The sequence below is a fragment of the Perca fluviatilis genome, chromosome 3 (assembly GCF_010015445.1).
Source record: "Perca fluviatilis chromosome 3, GENO_Pfluv_1.0, whole genome shotgun sequence".
Taxonomy (NCBI): Eukaryota; Metazoa; Chordata; class Actinopteri; order Perciformes; family Percidae; genus Perca; species Perca fluviatilis.
Genome location: NC_053114.1, coordinates 4,079,315 through 4,101,725, shown reverse-complemented (window position 1 = coordinate 4,101,725; position 22,411 = coordinate 4,079,315). Strand labels below are relative to the sequence as shown.

Here is a 22,411-nt window from a genome sequence, read left to right as displayed (position 1 = left end):
AATATAATTAAAAATGGGGCCTAGCTGTTCTGCACAACAGGAGAGAACACGGCTACCAATGTTGTCTGGGCCTGGACTTGTTTTGGCTTTGCAGTGTTTAAAGATGGTCACAACACTTTGTGTAAAGAAGCAGACAGGTGATTGGGACAGGGGAAGTAAGGACTGTTTTAGGCCAACAATTTCGTTGCTAAAATCATATTTGTCATATCTTGAATAAAATTGATTTAGTTCTTGGGCCAGGAATGTATCTGGGGTAAAGCCTTTCAGTGCCACCCTTTTCTTTGTTTTGTCATTTAGACAAACCATTTTTTTAATACTGTCCCATGCTGAGCCTAAGAGGTTATTAAGAGGTTTGTGTTCCAATTTGAGGGCCTGATTTACTAACACTAGCGCAGTTTGCGCTGCGTCTGTTTATGCGAGTTCGGTAATAGCGCACGCTATGCTTCCACATTTTGCGTAGTATTTATCAACCCTGACACCCATCAGGCAAAGCGGTACTGGTGCTATGATACGCAGTGTTGGGAAGGATACTTTCAAAACGTATTTCGTTACAGAATACAGAATACATGCCCACAAATGTAATTTGTAACGTATTCCGTTACGTTACTCAATCTGAGTAACGTATTCTGAATACTTGGATTACTTCAGGATTACTTCCACATTGAATTGCGTTTTATAAGTGTAGGAATGCAGCTATCACATCCAGCTTACTAAACAGGCCTATAATGGTGTGTTCTTTTTATTCCAACTAGCTGAATGTGTACCTGAACAAGCAGATAGATTATTGTATTGGTAGTCCCGAAGTGCATACTACAAAAATCTAACCGCAGTCTTGCTACCACGAGCTAATTTTAGCTAACGTTAGCTAGCATGTCAAACGGGGCTAGTCAGTCTTTAAACGGCTCTGGAGCTAGTAAATCAGCACGTAGGAGAATGTAACGTCGCACGTCAACGTTAAAATAGCAAGGTGACCAGTAAAACTACAGCAGACGACTACCCTTGGCTAATTAAAAAAATAGCTTACTTTAAGATGCTTCTTCAGGTTGGAGGTGGAGTAATTTGGACGCTGAAAGGAGGCTGGTTGCTGGCAAGCACAGGTTGCACTGCACAGTTATATTTCATTCTCCCTGTTCGTTCTTTAATGTGAAATGCTGTTTGAATTTCCAAGATAGAAACTTATTCCTGCCCTGGCTCTGTCGTGCCGGTTCCGACTCCATTATGACTGATCACGCAAATAGCTATTTTTTTCGATTTCATATCGGGGCTTCTGGAAAATGCATAGAGTTGCCTTAATTTAGTCAGAGTGAATAAACTCGTGAAACAGAGACGTATCGTCATGTAATCCATTGATTTCAACAATGTAACTGTATTCTAAATACCAACGATTTAAATTGTAACTGTAACAGAATACAGTTACTCATAATTTGTATTCTGAATACGTAACGCCGTTACATGTATTCCGTTACTCCCCAACACTGATGATACAGCTGAGTGCAGACTGCGATATTCCCACTGCTGATGCTATGACTGTTTGAAATGATCCTGATGCCAATATTTGTAATGTAGCGAGGAGTTTAACAACTGCTGGAATGGGATGTGAACGCTGAGTGGGAGACGCAATTTCATCTTTGATTTCTTCCAGTAACTCTAATATTGCATGGCTGCTTGATCTGTAATGCTAAATGATGTTGTGTTCACTGACAAAGTGTGATTCTTGTGTTAAAAATATTTTCAGCCTCGCCTATGTCTTCGTCTTGCTCAAATTACTGTTGCCATTTCACCAGCGGCATATAAAGGTCTACGGGAAACTTCGTCTGCGGCCGGTTTAGACCTGCTTTTAAGAGGCGGAGAATTTCCCCGCAGAATAGAGCGCTCTTACTGACAGTTCTTATATATATACCACGGGAATATATAATTAGGTGCACTTTGCGCTTATCCTCCCACCTTTTGGGTGGAACTCCCACTTTCCCCACGACCCTCCCACGAACACATATTGAAAAGCAAATTTTTTTAATTTTCTTTAATTTTTTTTTTTTTTTTATATTTTTTTTTTTTTTTTTTTTTTTTTTTTTTTTTTTTACCGTGTCCTCACAATATGCAATCCATGAGCTGACCACTTCAGTCAGTTCATCTATGTCCCGTGAAGATTGGACAAACTCCTCCCATAAGGTGCAGTCCAAGCAGCCTTGCAGGGCCAGCGTAGCCTCCTCAGACCAGACCTTCACTTGCCTGGTATCTACTTTCCCCCTCTGTAGGCAAGTGCGGTACGCTGGTATAAGATGCACACAGTTGTGATCGGCAGAACCCAGGGGAGGGAGAGGGACAGATTTATAGGCACCTTTGATAGAGCCATAACACTGATCAAGAATCTTCCCATTTCGAGTTGGACAGGACACATATTTATAAAAACATTTTAAAATTGTGTCCAAGTGACAGTGATTGAAGTCACCTAAAATTAGGTTTGGGGCATTGGGGGATAGTGCCTGTAGTTTCTGGACAGTGTTATGGATTCATTCTAGGGCAGTGCTTTCATTGGCCTTTGGGTGAATATAAACAATAGTTACAAAAATCTGCGGGAATTCTATGGGCAAATAGAAGGGGCGCAAGGAGACTGAGAGCAGTTCAATGTCTTTTGTACACAGCTTTTCTCTCACTAGTGTTGTTTTACACCAGCGCTCATTTATGTACAGTCACACCCCGCCCCCTCGCGACTTCCCAGTGCTCGCTGCAACCCGGTCCATGCGAAAAGGAGCACTGAACCCATCCAATGCAATGCCAGCGTCCGAGTCAGCTTCTCCCAGCCAGGTTTCTGTCAGGGCCAGGATACAAGCTTCTTTGAATTCATGTTGGTACTGGACATGGGCTTTCAGTTCATCCGACTTGTTTCGGAGGGACTGCATGTTAGCAAGGATGATAGAGGGCAGAGGAATACGCGACAAGGGCCGCCTTGCTCGCTCGCGTAATCCACCTCTCCTCCCCCGCTTCCTTGTTGTCTGGCAAGGTGCGTTGGAGCTCCCCTTCTTTCCATGCTGCCATCTGATGTCGGCAATATTTGGGAAGATTAGATCTGGAGGTGGCTTAGAGTTCGCTGGTTGATCGAACTTTAACAGATAGTCCCGACTGAATAAAATCTGAGACTGAGAGGAGCCGCAGCAGGCCTCTGCCAGGTGGAAAGTTTCCCACAACACTACCAGCAGTATGCATCCCACAGTCCATTTCATTTTAACCGGTCATGGAGATCGATCACTAAAGAGTTAATCGTGCATGGAAGTTGAAGATATACAGATAAAACTGCGATCAGAACACTTAGATATTTTAAACGAGTACAAACAAACAAATACGAGTACAAACAAACAAATATTTGAGAGGCATTTGAGAGGCATTTGAGCGGCGTCCGTTGGTACTCCATACTCCCTTTGGAAATAGGCTGTGAATGAAGCTTGCCCAGACCCACTCTCAGTTACAACTGAGAAGGGTCTGGTGTCAACCGGGCAAAGATCTCATGGCTAACAAAAATAAATGCTCAACAGACTACACAGAGGTACAGTAAAGTATCCCACCATACACATCTTCAGTTTCCCAAACCTGCAGGTCTTTGGACTATGGGAGGAAACCAGAGGACCTTGACAAAACCCATGTGAACATGTGGGCAAAATGAAAACTCTCCACAGAAAGGCCCTGGCCTGATAATCTATCTCAGTGCCAGGTGTAAACGAAGCTGCGCTGCTTCCACTGATATCATCATTACAAGGAAAGAGGCTCCAAGCACACAACCCTGCACTTACAAAAGACGCCAATCAAAATATAAAAGCAACCTTTACAGAAGAGTTATGGTAAAGATATTATGTTGAGCTTGGAGGTTAAAAGAGTTGGAGGTCTATGTCTTTCACCCTGTACAGTAGCAGTCAAAAGATTGGACACACTTTTCTCATTTAAGTGAATGGCAAAGTGTGTCGAAACCTTTGTCTGTTACTGTACATTGATTGATCTTTAGTGAAACATGATGTGATTGAAAATGTCCTAAATCTCTCAGACCGGTGAAATGCTCACTTGGCTGTGGCATCTCGTTTTCCTGTCATGTCCAACTCTGAGTGATGGAAAATAAATTGAGAAAGTTTTCAGGACAAATGAGCAACAATGTTGAATAATACATACTTCTGATGTTTTTGTGTTCATTTTGTGTCCACTGGCCTGGACTGCAACGGAGCGCTGTTTTCAGGCAGGAGTGATCAAAGGAGAACCCCAGGTGGGAACCAAGAATGTTGCTGCTGCAATGCCCACCATAACAAGCAAACACTGTTGTGGAAGCAGGTTAGACAGGTTTAGATGAGCAGATACTTTGTTATCCATCTAGAAGACACATACACACCAGAAAAGGCTGGAAAACGTGTGTGGCATGCGTGGTGTACACAGTTTGTGCGTGCACCTTTAGAGTGGCTGCTTTATGAAAAGAACATGGCGTGAGGGATTGTGATTTTTGAGAACACACAACATTCCCATTATGTGTGTTCATAAGCCAGCTATGGCTTTTGGACCATGCTGGGTCAAATCCACTTTTCAAGTGCTGACTGTTCGATATAAAAAAAATTTGGAGTTAATTTTTACTTGCAAGCTTTTTTCTCACTATTTCAGTAACTCGTATATAACTCACTCTTTTCTGGTTTGAGTCTCAGACTGACATTTACTTTCCTGCTGAACTGTCTCATCTGGCTGGCTTATTAAGAAAGTGTTGGACCAGAGGAGACATTGACAGTGTATTAAACTGTCCTAGTCTAAAAATTTTAAAATAGCCTAAATAGCCTGTCACATCTCTGTGTCCTCCTCTGTTCTCTGCCTTTTATCTTCAGCCATTATCTTCATTTTAATTCTGGAAATGAAATGCCAACCTATTGCATTATTTCAGACATGAGTGGCAAACAGCTGTGTTTATTTCTAGGGTTGGTTGTTGTTTGAAAATGTTTGATACTAATAGAGCTAGATATGCCGTTTGCTGCTGCAGTACCCATGGTAACCGCAGTAAACAATGCCACTGTATGTGCAACACATTTGGGAGAACCCCCCCGCACGCCCCCCCTGTCAAAGCTTTATTCAATTTTAGATTGGATAAACAAATTAAACTGGAATTTCTGGCTACTGGGGTTCGATATCCCCCTATTGTCATGGTGGTGTTTGTTTTCGATGTCTTGGGATTTTGTGTTTGGTGGGTTTTTCTGTTTCTCTCCCTGGCAGTGTGCAGCAGAAACCGTGGCTGCCTGAGCTGGGTCTCTGTAACAAGACGCACCTGGCACGCATCTCGTAATCACTCCACCCGTAACAGCCTGGTCAGGACGCCACTCCTTTGCCAGGTTATACCGATGCAGTCGGCATAGTTCAGTGGCTCATTGCTCTTGTGTTTTCTGGTAACTAACCTGAGTTTTCCTAGTGTGCGTGAGACTTCAAGTTTTGTAGTATTTTTCTTCATGTATTTTTGGATTTCTGGACTAATTAAGAGTTTTTTTCCTGTATGCATTTACCAGCGTGCCACAGCAGTCCAACCAGTGCTCCAGAGTTCCCCTGCTCTGTGATTCTTGTGGTCAGCCCGCCATCACCTCCTGCTACGCCAGCCAGCCCTCAAATGCCTCCGCATACCTTCAGCCAGTTCCCCAGACACTCTTAGATTTCTCAATCAACACCCTTAAAAACCTGTTTACTTTTGTAATTTAAGCTAAACCTCACTTTAATTTCAAACACATTTATTTGCCTCACGTATAACTTTAATTCATTATCACAATCGTTGATGTGTCACCCCCCGTTGCCTTCACACTCGACTGCCGTGCGTAGGTATAAGCACGTCGAAGCAGTTGATGATAAAAGGCATAAAAAAAGCCTTTGCGTTGTTGTTACCATTTTCAACCAAGGCGGCTGCCAATAATACAAAAGACTGCCAACCGTTGTGTTAGATAGAAAGGGAAAACCCTGCATACACATTCAAATCAGTTAAAAAAAAAGCTATTCCTGAAAAATAACCCAAGGTGGGAAGCATGAGAAAAGGCTCGGAGGTTACGGATTGTTTTTTCACAGTATTTACGGATGTCAGAAGTGTGTTGTTCTAAAATTAGTTTCTTGTCCAGGATGAGTCCAAACTATTTGACACTGCTCTTGTTTTAATAGTGATTTAGTTGGGTTTGTGTACTATGTTGTTTGTAGAATTTCCAGTCCTGCATCCAGCAAACAGAGACAATGTACCACATTTTGACTGACATATTTGATTTGTTGGATTTCACCTCAGGCTTCAGCCAAAAACATTGCCAGAGGCAAAACTGCTGCCTGCAACCAACAAGAGCCCCACGTTTGATTTCTCTGTGGCTTGACTTTTCCAGTGCCTTGCTCACTGGTGGGCATTTGGTTGGATTATGTTATGTAGATTACGTGCGTGCTATTCAAGAGGTTGTCTTGTCAATCAATTAAATCGGTCAGATCAGCCAACAAAACAACCAGATTGTAAGACATGTATTGTGTCCACTTTAAGTATCGATATGGATAAAAAGGCTAGAGAACACAGACAATGACCTACCTTTTGTTTGTGGGCGGCCACATAGCCATGGATTTTCTCAGGCTGGAGGAAGGCAGGTCCTCCGTGCACAGCAAAGCGGACATCCAGCATTCGCTCCTTCACATCCATGAGGCTAAAGATGTTGACGTCATCAGATGGAACGGAGAGCATCTCAGACAGGAAGTCCACCAGCAGCTCGTAGCGGCTCCGCTGCTTCCCTCTCAGTTCAATGAACTCCTTTGCTGTGATGTCTGAGAAACACACACAGACACACACATGATTGGAATTGTAGAATGTATAGAAGTGGCCTCATTATTTCCACCCATGCTCAAGGATAAATCCAATTATTTTTTTTAGACTGGGCCCAAGTGCTAAACTAAAAAAATACTCCACAACACTCAAGACTGGAGATTTGATGATAAATGGTTGAATATGGCTCACTTTATCCGACAAAATCTTTTGTTTGGTTGGTGATTTTGTCTGCACAGTATGTCTGCTTTTCTCTCTGTGTGTGTGTGTGTGTGCGTGTGTGTGAGCGTGCAGGTGAAGGTGAAGGCGAAGGTAGTGATTGGAAAGTGGATTTCAACACCTTACTGTGACCGTGAGGGTTAATAATTTGTGGTTTAATTTCTAATCATACTCCACAGCAGGCTCTTGAGGAAGAAATGGTTATTTTTCCCCAAAATAGTCCAGCAGCTGTGGTTAAGCATGCCACAGTTGTATGTTTAAGGACCAAATTTGACAGTTAACGTCCACAAGTACTGGTACACCAACAAGATCAACTTTAAGATCGCTCTACTGACCATTGGCCGTTGTCAAGATTAAGAACAGGTCTGATGACGTGACTGCCACTATAATCTCAGACTTGTTTGATTATAGCAACAATCTGGACTCAGACAAGAATCAACTAGCAGTAGAGCCACCAACAAGAAGAAAAGGTAACGAAAATGGCAAAGCTCATGGACCCTTTAGGTTTTAAGGAGGGCTGGTCCTGGGTAGAATTTTGGGTCTCAAATTCAGCCATGTTGGGTCTTAAAAGTGCAGGTAGGTGTTGGCCTTGAGTTCCCGTTTTAGGTCCGTGGAGAACTCCCTTAATGTAAATGAGGTCCTTTCTTAAATGCAGGGTTGGTAACTATTTCCAATATACATATTTAATATTTTTTAAATATTGTTTGAAAAATAGTCTCCCCGACAGCAATAAATAACTTATGGGCTCTGAAAAAGGAGTGAAAAAGATCCGTCATCTGTAGCTGCTGTAATCCTGTGAAAATACCCACCAATCACTGCCTCGCGGTCCGCTTGGAAACAACCAATGAAATGCCTCCTTGCCCTTCCCGTGTACGAGGCTGAGCTCAATCGTCAGGCATCGCTAACAGTAGTCATGTTTGTTTGAAACGTTCTGTATGATAATATTCGGTGTCTACCTACAAATGATTAATATTGCACAAGTTGTAATAGTGCATGTGTGCCAGCTGATAGCGACATCTCAAGCTATAATAAGACAACAACAACGCTATCACAACATCGCTATGATGATGCAGATGCACATAAATGCCAGACGACAACTGCGACGGCCTGTGGTTTGGGAACGACAGCGCTCCAAACTGTTATATAGACGTTCGTCCACTTGTACTGTAGTCTGTCGCCATGTCTGCAAAGAAAGCGGAAATACATGGAGGAAATGACCTAAAACTTATTCTTCTTAGATTTTATGGCGGGTTGCAACCATAAAATGACCTAAAACATAGTCTTAATTCGTTATATATTCGGCAAATGACGTTTCCAGCGTTTATCGCATAAGCCGTTTACCTATTAAGAGAAAATTCAATGAGATCAAACGTACAAACTTTCTGTCGATATTCATGAAATTCAATTGAATTTTACTGTGTCCATAAGGCATTTTTCATCCAATATTACTTAATTTGCATAAAAGTGTGTGGATGGAAACATGGCTACAGTCAGTGACTGTTGTTTTAAGACCAAATGTGAGCCTTTCCTTAAACTTGAGAACGGATTCGACGGGCTACCGGAACCTGCCCTACGTCACAAAAATGTCTTCATAATGAACATTCGGAGACTCAAACTGGTTCTCTCTCACACACTCACACACAAACACACACACACACACACACACACACACACACACACACACACACACACACACACACACACACACACACACACACACACAGATATAAAAATGGTTGGGCAGGGTGATTAGTTTTGTGAGTGTGTAGAGGGAGACAGAGCCTAGGCATTAAGAGACAAGACAGGGGGCTCAGAATGGGCTCAGCAGATACAGCGTGAGGGATCCAGGCTAATGTCAGCTCCAATCAGTCAGTCCAGTGGGAGAAACAAGCACACAGGCAGACAGAGAGACAGTCAGGGGGGATAGGGGCTGGAGGGAGAGGGTAGTAACTCCTAACACAGAGTGGCAGCCTTTGCACCTGGCTTTGATCCAACCTCACTTTTCACTACAGCTCTCTCCTTCCCAGAGGCTTCAGTGGAGTCGAGGCGGTGGTTCACAGACACCCTCCTGCCTGTAGGCTTGTGATTTCACACAAATAGGTGCAAAAAAGGGATAAATATGTAGTGGTATACTGTTGTCAGAAAGACTGAGACAAAAGGTGGGAAAGGACAAACAGTATCACAGTCTTTGTGCAGTTTGTTGTGATTCTTCCTGACTAAAGTCTTTGCATCACGGGAAAACAGTGGAGTTTTCTTTTAAAGTTCTTCAGACCGTGTCAATCAAATGTAAATAGGTTTTGAAGACTTTGAAGTCTTGAAAACTAACTCGAAACATTTTTGGAAGGAGCGACATATGCTTCCACAAAAGATAAGCAGATGTTACAATACTGTGTCTGAAGTCACTGCAAGCAAACCGCTACTTAAGGAAGAGTGACTGGTTGATTATCTATAGTTAAGGAGTTAAGGTAGAGAAAAAATGATAGCAATTATTTATTTTAAAATAAAAATATTTAAAGACAAAACAAAGTATCAATGCAAAGAAAGTAGGGCTTTAATCATCTTCGCCATTCTGAGATGTGTTTACGGAAGTCCCTGTTGCCAGCTTTTCTCAACTTTGTATCACATAATCATAAAGACACACGGGTAGCTAATGAGGCCAGTAAGAATACATCGGTAATATGCATAATTGTGTGCAGCACTACGCAGATGGCACTCAGCTGAAGCAAACATCTCTCCTCCCTAACTGTATTCAATGTAGATTGTTTTCTCTAAAACAAACACAATAATTCAAGATTGTTTTGGTTTCTCATGTGATTTGTGAGCCGACAAACGTGTCACCTGTGATGCCATGGCCATATGGTTTAAAACCATTTTCTTTTCAGGACCGCACAGTGAGAAAGGAACAGCTCAGGGGAACAGTAGGGAAACACACTCGTTTGCCCAGAGACAGACGAGACGGTTGACTTTGGGTTAATCTCTCTCAAGGCAACACACCCAACGATCCAGGGAGTTTTAACTGACCATAAAGACTGCTGTCAGTTTGACAGCAGAGTAAATTGAAATTCTTTGAGGTCTGGACTGTTGGTCAGACAAAGCAAGCACACATTTAATGGAATCATTCTTTTTTAAATTTAAAGTAAAAGGGTACACCAGCGATTTTATATATATATATAAAAAATATAAAATTAAAATAACAGATAAATAAGAACATGTACAATCTTCCACAATTATTGTAAGTGATTCAAATAAGAATAATTGGGGAACTAAAACACAGAAATTGTCCAAACGTAGCAGATATCAATAATGTTGTAATATCATTATATTTCCCATAATGCAACTTGATAGCATCGTTTGTTGGACCCTATCTGCCTGGTAAACGCCACACCTCCAATATGTAACACAGGCTTTCTGTTATAAATGTCTGTGCTTCAAGCCTGACGACAGGCTGAGTCGTACTAATTAGAAATGAAAATAACCGCTGGACATGCACCTACAACACCAAAACAAATTCCTTGTATGTGTAAAAAACATACTTGGCAATAAAGCTTTTCTGATTCTGGATGCAGCCATTATTCAATTCTGAAAATAGATGGGACACATTTGTAGGCGTGTTGGTGTGCAACACGAGATCTTAACATCTTTCCGCATCCACAGAAAAGGGAACAGAAAAACCACACAATGTGGTTTTGTGGCATTTCTTGACTTTTACATACTTTCATTACATTTTAGCTGCTCTTCTAATGGAACACACCAGGCTCATAAGTATCATCAAGTAGAAGGGGTGATATGAGTAATGATAACTTAAGTGTCATATCAGTAAGGGAGGTGAAGGAAGTGTATCTCACAAATAACCCCTGCAGTAGCAAACTCAGATATTTTCCCAGTTTCTGTGTATTGATCCCACAATGCATGCAGCTCACAGGGAAGAGCCATGTGAAAAGACACCTCTTGTGTTAAAGGACACTCTCTTGGCAGGAACCGTTTCTGTATAAACGCAGCCCTTCTGCCTTCACCATGTAACACACACACACACACCACGTCAGCCTGCTGTATGGAGTGTACATCATGTGCTTATGATTGGGCTTTGGTTACCTCTGAGCACTCTGCATTTCCCTGTGAGACAGTGTTATGTGGACATTTCAAGGACTTGTTTACCACATTCTTTACCTTTCCATCAATATTGAGAGAGAGAGAGAGAGTGTGAGAGAAAGGAAGAGGGAGGGAGAGTGAGAGAGAGAATTAATCTCAGCAAGGCAGACTTAACTAGTGCTTGCTTTGTGCGTCCTCATTGCATTTCACGTTTGTTCTTGAAATGGGATTTAGAATGTCAAGGACGGTGTAAGTAATGCTATAAGTAGAATATTTTCATAATCCCCGCGACTGAGAATCAATGAGACTGTTAACTCCACATAGAAAAATAAAATCCTGGAAATGGCTTCTGTTACATATCCTACGTGTGCGCGCGCACACACACGCGTGCACGCACGCGCGCACACACACGCGCGCACACACCACTGTTTGGTAGCTTGCCTACACCTCATGATGAAAGTCATTAATCCTTGATATTGCATTTTGCTTTGAAACCTCAAACCTACATTTTTGGTGAGTCTGTTTGACGCTAAACTGCAGGTTAAAAGTGATTTTGACACTGTATTTACAGCAGTGGCTGACACAAGGGCTCTCCACTGTAGCTCTCAATTTAGGTCCCTCCTGTTACAACCAGGGCATATTAAATCAACACACTGTGCAGCTAACAGCCCTTTGATAACAGTGTTGCTATTTAAAAACCCTCAGTAAAGTGACCGCCCATTAGGAATAAGTGGGTAACAAACCTCACCTGATTATTGCCAAATAAATGGACGAAAAATAGTTTCATTCACAAAAACAAAATAACCAAAATTGGGAGCAGTTGCTTTCATTTTGATTTCCATTATTCATCTTGAACACACATTTGCAAGTCTACATTTTGCAAATGGATTCAATCCCCGTACAACACAGGGACATTGAAGTGTGGGCGCCACCATACCGTCCCTGGGTTTGGTGCACGTTAATTTACATCAGCCCCGTTTTCAGAATGATGGGCAAATCCTTTTATCTACTTATATGAGGCTCAACTCTCCCTCCCATCCTTTCCTTTCCCTCTCTATCCCCCTCTACGCCCCCCCCGCCCCCCATCTTTGGAGTGCACCCTCTGGCCTTCCCCCCTCTGCTTCTATTTCAATATCACTGAAATCATAAAAATCCTTCAGCCATGTCCCATTTCTCTAAAGCGAATTTAATTCGGAGCAGCAGACAGCCGATGTGCTGTACATCAGGTAATGATGGATGCTGCTCAGCATGTGAGGAGAACGTGCTGGCTGAGCAAAAAAACCTCTCTACTAATTATTTTCCCAGCATAAGTAATGGAAACAGGCTTTTCTGTGTGTGCACCTACGACAACCGAGATCCCCCCCGAGTCAGGGGTGAGGGATTAATAATGGGTGTAATCTTGTGCTAAGGAAACATATTTAACTGAGAGTGTGACAGTCCTGCGAAACACTGCAAACAACTAGAGCAAACAGTAATCAGCGCTCATTAATTTTCCATGACTGGAGACAAGTACGCAAATAATGAGCAAATTCTCCGACACTGCCGTGTCAGCAGTACAAAGACGAGCACATTTTTTGTAGGCAACATCGACTTTTATCAGCAAATCATGAATTGGTATTGCTATAGGTCCTACCTGTTGCTGTAATAGCATAAAGGGGCCAAGCACTTTGGCATGAATGTCAGAACTTAAGTTATACAAAGCAGCGGCAGATGAAACTAGAAATTATAAGTCAAGGGCAGTATCTCTGTGGACCTGGGAGTATCAGGATTTACAGTGCCTGCCTTTATGAGGAGAAAGGTCAGCCTCAAGCGTAAGTAATTATACTCCTGTGTAATGTTCGGGACTAGAACTTAATTGCCATTTACAGCATTATGTTATACAGCTGTATATACATCTGCTCTTTACTGAATCAAACAGGGTTTTAGTATAGAACTTTAGCAACTTGCAACTGATGTCATCTACAAACTGGAGCATAGTGTAACATCACACTCGACAGCTGTAGGGACCGGCACAAGGGGCTGAATGAACATCATCAGCTGTCTGTGACCACCGGACCAAAACCGTACACAGCATCAACTGGGAAGGAGTCAAAAGTCAAGGAGGACATGTGGAGTGTGTGTGTGTGTGTGTGTGTGTGTCTCTGTAGAGTCTATCTCACCTGCCAGGCGGAGAGACCCTGAGTTGTAGATGGCCTCGTCTCGCAGCTCCCTCACGTGCACGGTGACAGTAGAGACGGCATCTGGCCAAACTCCATCGGACACACGGACCTGGAAGTGATAGATGTCGGGTGGGGCGTTCTCCTTGATGATCAGGAAGCCTGTTCGCTTGTTCAGGATAAAGTAACTGAAGGAAAGAAACAAACACACAGACACCCACACCAGATTGAATGTTTCATTTTTTTTTCATTTCAGATGACGAAACTGTAATGCCTCTGTTCTAATTAATTACCAGTGTCCAAGACATGCTGGTGTGTTTCCAACTTGCAATTTCTCCACATGCGAACAGTGTGACTGCTGCATGGCCCAGTCAGAGTTATTTTCTAAGGGCTGGGAGCCTGAGTGGGTCAAACTTGTAGGACTGACCGCTGGCGTGGTAATGATTAGTCATTAAGCGATCACAGATGTCTCTGTGAGTCTGCAGAGACCAATAATTTCAGTTATTTGTCCATCAAAGGTCGGCATGTAACTGGCTAAGTGGAAATAAATGCTCAGCATGGCTGCATGCTTATTGTCTATAGGGCCACAGTCAACTGGGCTACAACATTATACAATATGTTAAGGCTTGCTCCTCACAGGTAGTGACTCATATTACCCATAAGCTCTGCCGTGGGTGTCCACTGTTGGTGTCACAGCAGGACATGCAGCCTTCTTGAAATATTATTATGGACATGGACCATTTTTATAGGGCTCAAATTGTTGGGCTAGTCCTTGGTTGTGTGTGTTGAGCAAATTTCTAGTATGTGCACCTGCTGGGGTGAGAGGTAAATCCCATTACCCTGCTTGAGGACTATTCCCGTGTTCATAGAACTATGATTACAATACAATCATCATTAAATACCAGGCAAGTATCACTAATAATTGCGTCCATATCGGACGTTTCTGCAACTCAAGATTTACATCCAACGCCACCATTCAGTGCCAATAGAGGAAGTAGTGGTGTACCCTTAAAGTGCTCATATTATGCTCCTTTTCAGGTTCATAATTGTATTTAGAGGTTGTACCAGAATAGGTTTATGTGGTTTCATTTTCAAAAAAACACTATATTTTTTTTGTACTGCACATTGCTGCAGCCAATCTTTTCCCCCTGTGTGTTGAGCTCTCTGTTTTAGCTACAGGGTGAGACATCTCACTTCTGTTCCATCTTTGTTGGGAGTCGCACATGTGCAGTAGCTAGGTAAGGACTACTAGCCAGTCAGAAGCAGAGTTTGAGGGCGTGCCACGCTAGCAACTAGGCGAGCATTATAACGTGTGTTACAAAGTGACGCACGTTTGTCTCTGAAGTAAAGGCTGGACTAGTTTGGAGCAGTTTGTGAACAGTGTTTTCTCTGGAAGATGGCAAGTCCCTTTGGGGTGGACTTTTTCACTTTCTAAACCTATAACACGCATAAAAAGATATAACACCATAAACTAAAGGTAAAAAGTCAAAAAGCATAATATGAGCACTTTAATGCAGTGAGGTGAAAAGTCAGGGTGGTGGATTGTCATGTAGCGAGTTGGACTTTCATGCAGGAGATTGGAGTTCACGCCATGTTACAGACCTGTAGTTAACCTTTTCATTAAACCTGACCTTAACCAAACATAAAAGTTAATTTGCCAAAACTATTTCAATTGTAGAAAGACAGAGTTTTTGAAACATCGTCATTGAACATAAAACAGAGAGGAATCAGTCCACTCACACTTGTACAGTGCTGGATCATATTGGAACATCTCTACTTGTCATTGAAGGTAATCTGGGATTTTTCAGAATTTTTCAACATTAATGATCTTGTCGGGTGACGTAATTGCTAAAAACAGTGTCATCATTTTAAGCTTCCAAACTTGTTGCCTGCTGGCCACCACACACTTTGTGAACACAAATCAGAAGCAATGCTAACATTTACATAAAAATGCCTTTTAATCATGTTAGCATACAACAGAAAGTCTTGGCAAACAGGTCGCAAGGTAAGGCAAAATGTTGACTGGCATTCAGGTTTTTCTTCAGGACAGAAGGTATGGTGTGCAGTATTATATACATAATCATGTATCTAACATGATTGTATCAAAAATAAATTTGACGTGATATAAAAGGCTCACCACCTTTCCCCGGTCCGGGTTCCTGCAGGACCTGTTCCAACTGTCCAAGATGAAGACAGACCGATACAAATACTCTTTCATCCCCATCAGCTCCATGTTTTATTCTGTGTTTTAGTGTTTTTTTGCTGTAAACTAATTGCCCCTCTGGGACAATAACAGAAAGTAAGCAAAGACGATGCATTAGGGAGAGGACGGCACGGGGAAAATGAGACTGACTAATAGGCACAAAGACATGTGAGGAAGCAATTTCACTTGGTCCTTGTCTCCTTGCTCGCCTTGCACAGTAAATAAGCTAATTCAGGTGTAATTATAGAGGAAATCCATTGCAGAACCTTAGCAAATCAAATAATAAACCACTTGTAGAGACAAGGGCCACATTAAGTCATTTTACAGCATATGCTGTGGAGGGTAGATTACGTTTTAGGTCTAGCACTTAATTTCAGGTTTCACTGAAAGACAATTTCACATCTCTGCTAAAACTACCAATACTTTCCCACTTGGTACTTTCCAATTAGCTGAAGCCTGATTTTATTACCATTTATGTCAGCGCCTTCCATTATTGGCCACTTCTATTCAAGTCAAAGCAGGACACTTGCAGTTAAACTATTCTACAAGATTCATTGATGTGCTACATCAACGTACTAATTTCCTTTCTGTGCGGTTTGTTTAGCATAACAACACAGTCGATACAACTACAATGCAGCCCATTGATCTAAAACACCAAACATTGACTAGCTCAAGAGTGTATACAATGTTTGATTTCATGCACTGAAATGAAAAAAGCAGACCAGAATGAACTATGATCAGCTATGTTTTGTAAAAAGCCAGTACAGCAGTGATGAAAACAATGTGTTCTGAACTCAACTTAGGTCTGAAACACCAAGAGATGAGAGCTTTCATGAAATGTGATGCCTCATAGTACACAGAGTCCTCTATATAGACTGGACTTGGACTTTGAAAGAGAAGAGAGAAAATGTTTGAGTTTAGCTCAGTTTGGAAGATGAAGACTAAGTAGTCGTAGGGTGATGTAATTTCACTGTATGTGCTATTTGGTAGGGTTGCACGATATTGACAAAATGTGATATTACGATATCCATATTAATTTAGATATTTTTAAACATATGTAAAATTACAAAAGTTACGGGAAAACGTATCAAAATAGATTCATAACAAATACAACACAAGGTTTATTTCAACTGACGGTCATATTGGACTGGTCCAACCTGAATAAATAAATAAGGACCATGTCTACAGAACAGGACATGTTTTACTGGTTGGACAGTAGAAAATAAATAAATAAAGACAACAGGACACAACTTTTCTTTCTCTTCTCTGATTAATTCCGTTTAGTTGTCTCTATCTATTTCTTCCCTTACACTATCACTCTGTTGAAATATGCACACACATGGTACGCTCCATAGGATTTGTCACGTAGATATAACATTGCGCAACGTGATATTGCGATAACGATATTGAGTTGATATATCTTTCACCCCTAGATGTTATATTGCCCCACGTGATATTGCGATAACGATATTGAGTCGATATATATCTTGCACCCCTAGTATTTGGTACCTGCTGTGTATTTGCGATTGTGTAAAAGTGAAACATGTTATCATTTTGGCAGAGGGACATCTCGTGGGAGGGGGGCATTTTCAGAAACAGGCCAGGGCCTCCACATGATAAAGCAGGACTAATTAGCAAAAGTAAAAACAAGGAAAGATGAAAAATTAGGAATCAACCTGAGGAGGAAGATTGGACGGGATGGGGGGGTAATGGAGGAAAAGGGTGGTAAAAGATGGACAATAATTGAATTAGACATTACAGAATCATTAGGCTGATTTAATGAGGACGTTGTAGCTTAATCAATACTTAAGGGGCACAGCTTGGTAGTGCATTGCTGACCACACTGCCAACAACAAATTAGGCCTATAAAAATAAAAAATTAAGTATACGCTGTGATGGATCGGTGAGAAATGTAAAAAAAGTAATTGGAAGCCAGCAACAAAAGGGAGCAAATAGCAGTAAAACACAGCAATTTGAATTCTGCAAAGTTTGAGGGAGTTCTTTAGTACATGAGTCTACAGAATTGATCATGGTGCAAAAAAGCATCTGGCCTTCCTCTTCCTGAGAGATATTTCACTCAGGGGTGCAGTTGCTTTGCATTATTTAAATGTCTAAATCAATCACAGCAACAAAACATCTGATGTAGACGCAGTGTGCTGCAAGATAAGCTAGGAGTGCAACATGGCTCAGGGTGTGAAAGCAGTGTGTAACACAGTGATCCCTATCGGTGCAGATCATCCTAAGTAGTACAGCTCCATCATCTATCAGCAAGCAACAACGATTCCAGGCCAGCAAAAACATGTGGCCGAAATAGCCTACATATCTGAAGATGGTAATGATGGCTTCCGGACAATCTTAAGCACAAGACTCCATGAGCGCAAACACATTAAACATAAGGGTGATTTATTGACTTGTATCACTGTGCTTTCTGTTCTCATAACCACCTACTGTACTGGGTGAATCTGTGTGGAAAAGGAGCAAAAACAACTTCTATCTGAATAAAATAAGTACACCTTGCGGTTGTTGGTTCGGCTGCAATACTGTATATTCAAGCTCTAACATAACAGAATGTATGTGGTACATTAGAGACACTCGTAAGTCACTGAACATACAACCGTCCACACACAGTAGTGTTGTAAACATGATGGAAGCAGATGACAAAACTTTGCTTGGCCCAGTGAATGAAGCAGCACGACTCGGGAAGGACTCAGCAGCCAGTGCTGCACCAGAGCGCAGCGGCATTACGTACAGCTGTACACGCCGTTTACCTTCATTAAATCGCCATAAAACGACACCAGGCAGACTTCAGACTGCTCGGTTATAACTTGACTTTTCTCCGTTCTCGGCTGAGATGGGCGTGATAGTGCTAGTGTTTCAGTGTTTTCATTACATTATATGCTCAAAGCGTAATACCAACAGAATGAACTTCAGCCTGCGTGCACATGCTTTAGCAACAACATTGTTGAAACGGAGCAGCTAATCTTGGTAGCGAGAGCAACAAGTTAGCGGGCTGCCGAGTTGTGTGTGGGTCAGGAGAGATCAAAGCAGAGGAAAGAAAGGTGACCGTAAATCACAGCTATAAAGTGTCTCACGCTGAGCTGAAATGGAGTCAAATATTCAGGTCCAGCCCTAATAATGTCTATTCATTGATTCAGGTAACTTGAAATATATTCTTGTAAGATTTCTTTTGGGCTTTTATGGCCTTTATTTGATAAGGTAGCTCACAGACAGGAAAGGGGAGAGAGAGTGGGGACGACATGCAGCAAAGGGCTGCGGGTCGGACTCAAACTGGGGCCACTGTGGTGCGGACAGAGCCTTAGTATTTTTAAATGCTTCTCATGGCATATATCAATGTAATTCATTTAATTAATAACAAAGCATGTAATTAATTTGTTTAATTTGTAAAATTGTTTTAGTCAATAGACAGCCCCAATATATAAATAGACTTATGACTCATGAATGGTTGATGAAGAGTCACATTATTACCTATTTACAGTACACAGACACACACACACACCACACACACACACACACACACACACACACACACACACACACACACACACACACACACATATAAATAGAGACTTATGACTCTATATATATATAGAGTTATGATTAATGAATGGTTGATGCAGAGTCACATTTTTACCTTGGCACATGTCCTTCAAAGACGTACGTCTTGTTGTCCCAGTCATCAGGGTCCGGAGAGTAGACCTTTCCAAGCACAGTAGTTGGCATACGGCCTGACAACCGAACACACACACCAGTTCATCAGTTTACCGTTTGAAATGACCGTTAACTCTGTGCATATACGCTTTTAGAGCAAATATATTACTCTGCGCTGGCCTTCCATTTATTCAGGAAAAGCTTTCAGGGTTAAGAATAGGTGTTGCTTTTCAGCATGTCTACAATATCTCCATGTATTTAAGAGTGTGTTATGCATGTAATACCATTATAACCATGAGCCTTGAAAATCAAGCCAATACATACAGTAAATGCACAAGTATTATACCTTGTACGATTTCATGTGACAAATACAATTGATTGATTGATATTCCATACACAGACGAACAGCATCAACAATGAGGAAAATAAATTGAAAAAAATGAAAGGTTGGTGCTTTCACTCCTCATTCTCTGAACCATGTGGGAATTATTCGGAGGGTACCCTTGAAAATGTAAAAGCATAACCCTGACATGTTGAATGTTAGCTTGTTATTTGTCTTTGCCAGAAACTAAGGAAAAGTGAGAGGTTTCCAATGGAAAAAAAACTGATAATGCATTTTCCATTTTTCCAGTTCATTTAGCTGTACGAATATGAACAAAAGCTATGCATTGTGACAAACAGTATCAAGGCCTTTTATTATTTGGTGAGAAAGGATGTGTAGATACTTGTTTATCTTGTAGTTTACAAAATGTAATACTCCTAATACCCTAATACTCAAACTCGTCATCAAAACAACGTGTTTTGTTTTGAATAGAATAAAATCCTGACCAATTTTTCGTGAGAGAAAATCTACAATATCTCTTGTGTGTGTTTTGTCGAGCAATGGCTTGCCTGTGTGACCCTTAGAATAGCACTATGGGTGTCAGTGGGTGGATAGAGGCACCAATAAAAATGGTGTGTGCCTGTGTGCGTTAATTACAGCACAGCGATTAGGAATTAATTGGCTGGCAGTACCATTTTCACCTACAGAGACAGTAAAATATACTTTGACATCAAAAGTGCAAAATGTGCTTGAAAACGTAGATGAAGACAAGTTAGATACATGAACCTAAGTTCATCTTGTTCTGTGTTTTTGAACACTACATGAAGATGCAGGTGACCCTCTCACCTCTGTGGCTGTTGATGAAAATCTTCTTCTCCCCCGCCATATGTGCGTGATCATTTTGGTCCCCGATGGTCACGGTCAGGGTGCTGGTCACCGTTTGGGCTGGATGGCCGCTGTCGCTCATAATAATAGGAATGAGGAACTCTTTCTGCCGCTCGCGGTCAAACATCCTCAGAGCTGTTAGCGTCGCCGTGCCATTTAGGTTGTCCTGGAGGTAGAAATCATTGCTGTGGCGGTAGTCGGAGGGGACATTGAAGTGAAAGGGTGGGCCATTCTCTGGAGAGTCCCGGTCCACAGCTCGGAGAAGGGTCGACGTAAGGTTCAACCTTACTACCTAAACAGGAAGGGAGAGCATGAGGGGTTGTAGGTTGCTTAGGTTTTTTTTTCCTATTTTTTTTTTTATCCCTAGCCCCAAAGAACACTATTTCTCGTTTGCTTCTTCCTTAACTTTCTGCTTTTTATCAAATCATAGCATTATATAGGTCTTAAGAAGTCAACCCGAACCCTAGGACCTGAGACCCGAATCAGAAGGTCCCGTTCGTTCCCAGGTCTGTTTAACATGATGTGCAAGACCCGAGTTCATCCGAGAAGACCCGGCTGTGATAAGACAGCGCTGACCATGATGAAAGTGCTGTGTGTGTGTGTGTGTGTGTTGTGTTGTGTGTTGTGTGTTTTAACTTGCAACTTTGTAACATTAGAATGAGAAAGCGTGGGCCGGGAAATAAGGTAAAAACAACAAGAGCCACCCCGAGTTTAGTGACGTCCGAGCAGAGGCACAGCACAGCGTATAATCGTTATTATAGTTCAAAAGGGCAAGCAGTTGAAGTTATCTTTATTAAGCTAGATGCAATAAAACGGCAAAACTGATTCTGAACGAGTCTTGTTGTCATCCGTCACCGTGACAGCAAGTGGACCTTTAAGAGTGGATTATCCATGCTGTATTAATCGGCAAGAGAGGAATAACAGAAAACCTGCATGGATTTTGACAACTTTCTTGGCAAGGACGATGTCCAAGCACAGGGGAGAAGGCTACTAATATTACATTAGGTAAGACACAAAGTTTAGTTTTAATAACGTGTAAAGTAAATTGTTAAAAGCAAATAGCTGTGAAATTGGTGCCAATTGGGTCTGTGTCTCTGGTCTAGCCGGGTTGGGGTCCGACATTTCCCGGTTCTGCACAGTTCCAGTTCCTCACAGACGGTGTGGTTGGATAGCAGTAGTAACATTTCTGGGTTATTTTGGGGGTGGGCACGAACGCCTGGACCCGTGAAGACCTCTACATTATATCAGAATGTTGCATGCTAACTTGAGATCACACCCAGTCAAACCTACCTGTGGTCCGGCCACATTCTCAAAGACTACTGGGGCGTATGCCACCTCAAACTCTGGCCCGTTATCATTCACATCCAACAGCGGCAGCTGGACAGTGGCGCTGCCAGTTAGAGGTGGAACCCCATGATCGGTCGCTATTACGACCAAGTAATGCTGCGATATCCTCTCCCGGTCCAGGGGCTGGGCCACAGAGAGCACACCGGACTGGTCGATGGTGAACAGCCCCTCAGGATCCGAGTCCTCTGATAAGCTATAGGTGATGTCGCGGTTCTGGCCTGAATCAGAGTCACTGGCCACCAAACGTGCCACACTGGTTCCCACGCTGATGTCCTCCGGCAGTGGGGCAAGAGACAGGAGGTGTGGAATGAAGACAGGAGCATGGTCGTTATAGTCCTCCACCTCCACCACACAGTGCAGAAGGCTGGAGAAGTCCAGGTCTTCAACCTAAAACAGGAATGGTCTCACATGTCATACAAGTGCAGTATATAGGGAAGATTTAAATGTAATGACATCCATCTTATTCGCAAACTAGTATCAGGCCTGTTATCTGCAATGTTTCCAAGGCCCTGCTACAGTCATTAATTGTAATTTTTGTCCAAAAAGATAAACGATATTGTGGATTTTGGTGGATCAGCAGTTGGAATTTTCCACAAACAAGTTAAAAATAAGAAAATAAGAGTCAAATACAACTTACCTAAACCGAAGTGATCACCCTTAAGTTATGACATATTTTTTATTGTTTTATACCCTTGGTTGTAAAGCAATATCGCATCATCCATACATTTGTGTGCAGGAGT

The 22,411-nt window shown here is 42.0% G+C and overlaps 1 protein-coding gene across 1 annotated transcript in view; it reads right to left on the bottom strand.

The window, feature by feature from the left end:
- The window catches only part of LOC120556182 (neural-cadherin-like), a 279,033-nt gene that overhangs the window by 50,339 nt on the left and 206,283 nt on the right, over window positions 1-22,411 (bottom strand). Inside the window, exons 21-25 of the mRNA XM_039795609.1 lie at window positions 21,615-22,058; window positions 20,286-20,616; window positions 19,101-19,194; window positions 13,249-13,433; window positions 6,554-6,783 (exon numbers count right to left, since the gene is read on the bottom strand). Of these exons, the coding sequence (XP_039651543.1) occupies window positions 6,554-6,783; window positions 13,249-13,433; window positions 19,101-19,194; window positions 20,286-20,616; window positions 21,615-22,058 (1,284 nt within the window). The remainder of the gene's footprint in view (window positions 1-6,553; window positions 6,784-13,248; window positions 13,434-19,100; window positions 19,195-20,285; window positions 20,617-21,614; window positions 22,059-22,411) is intronic.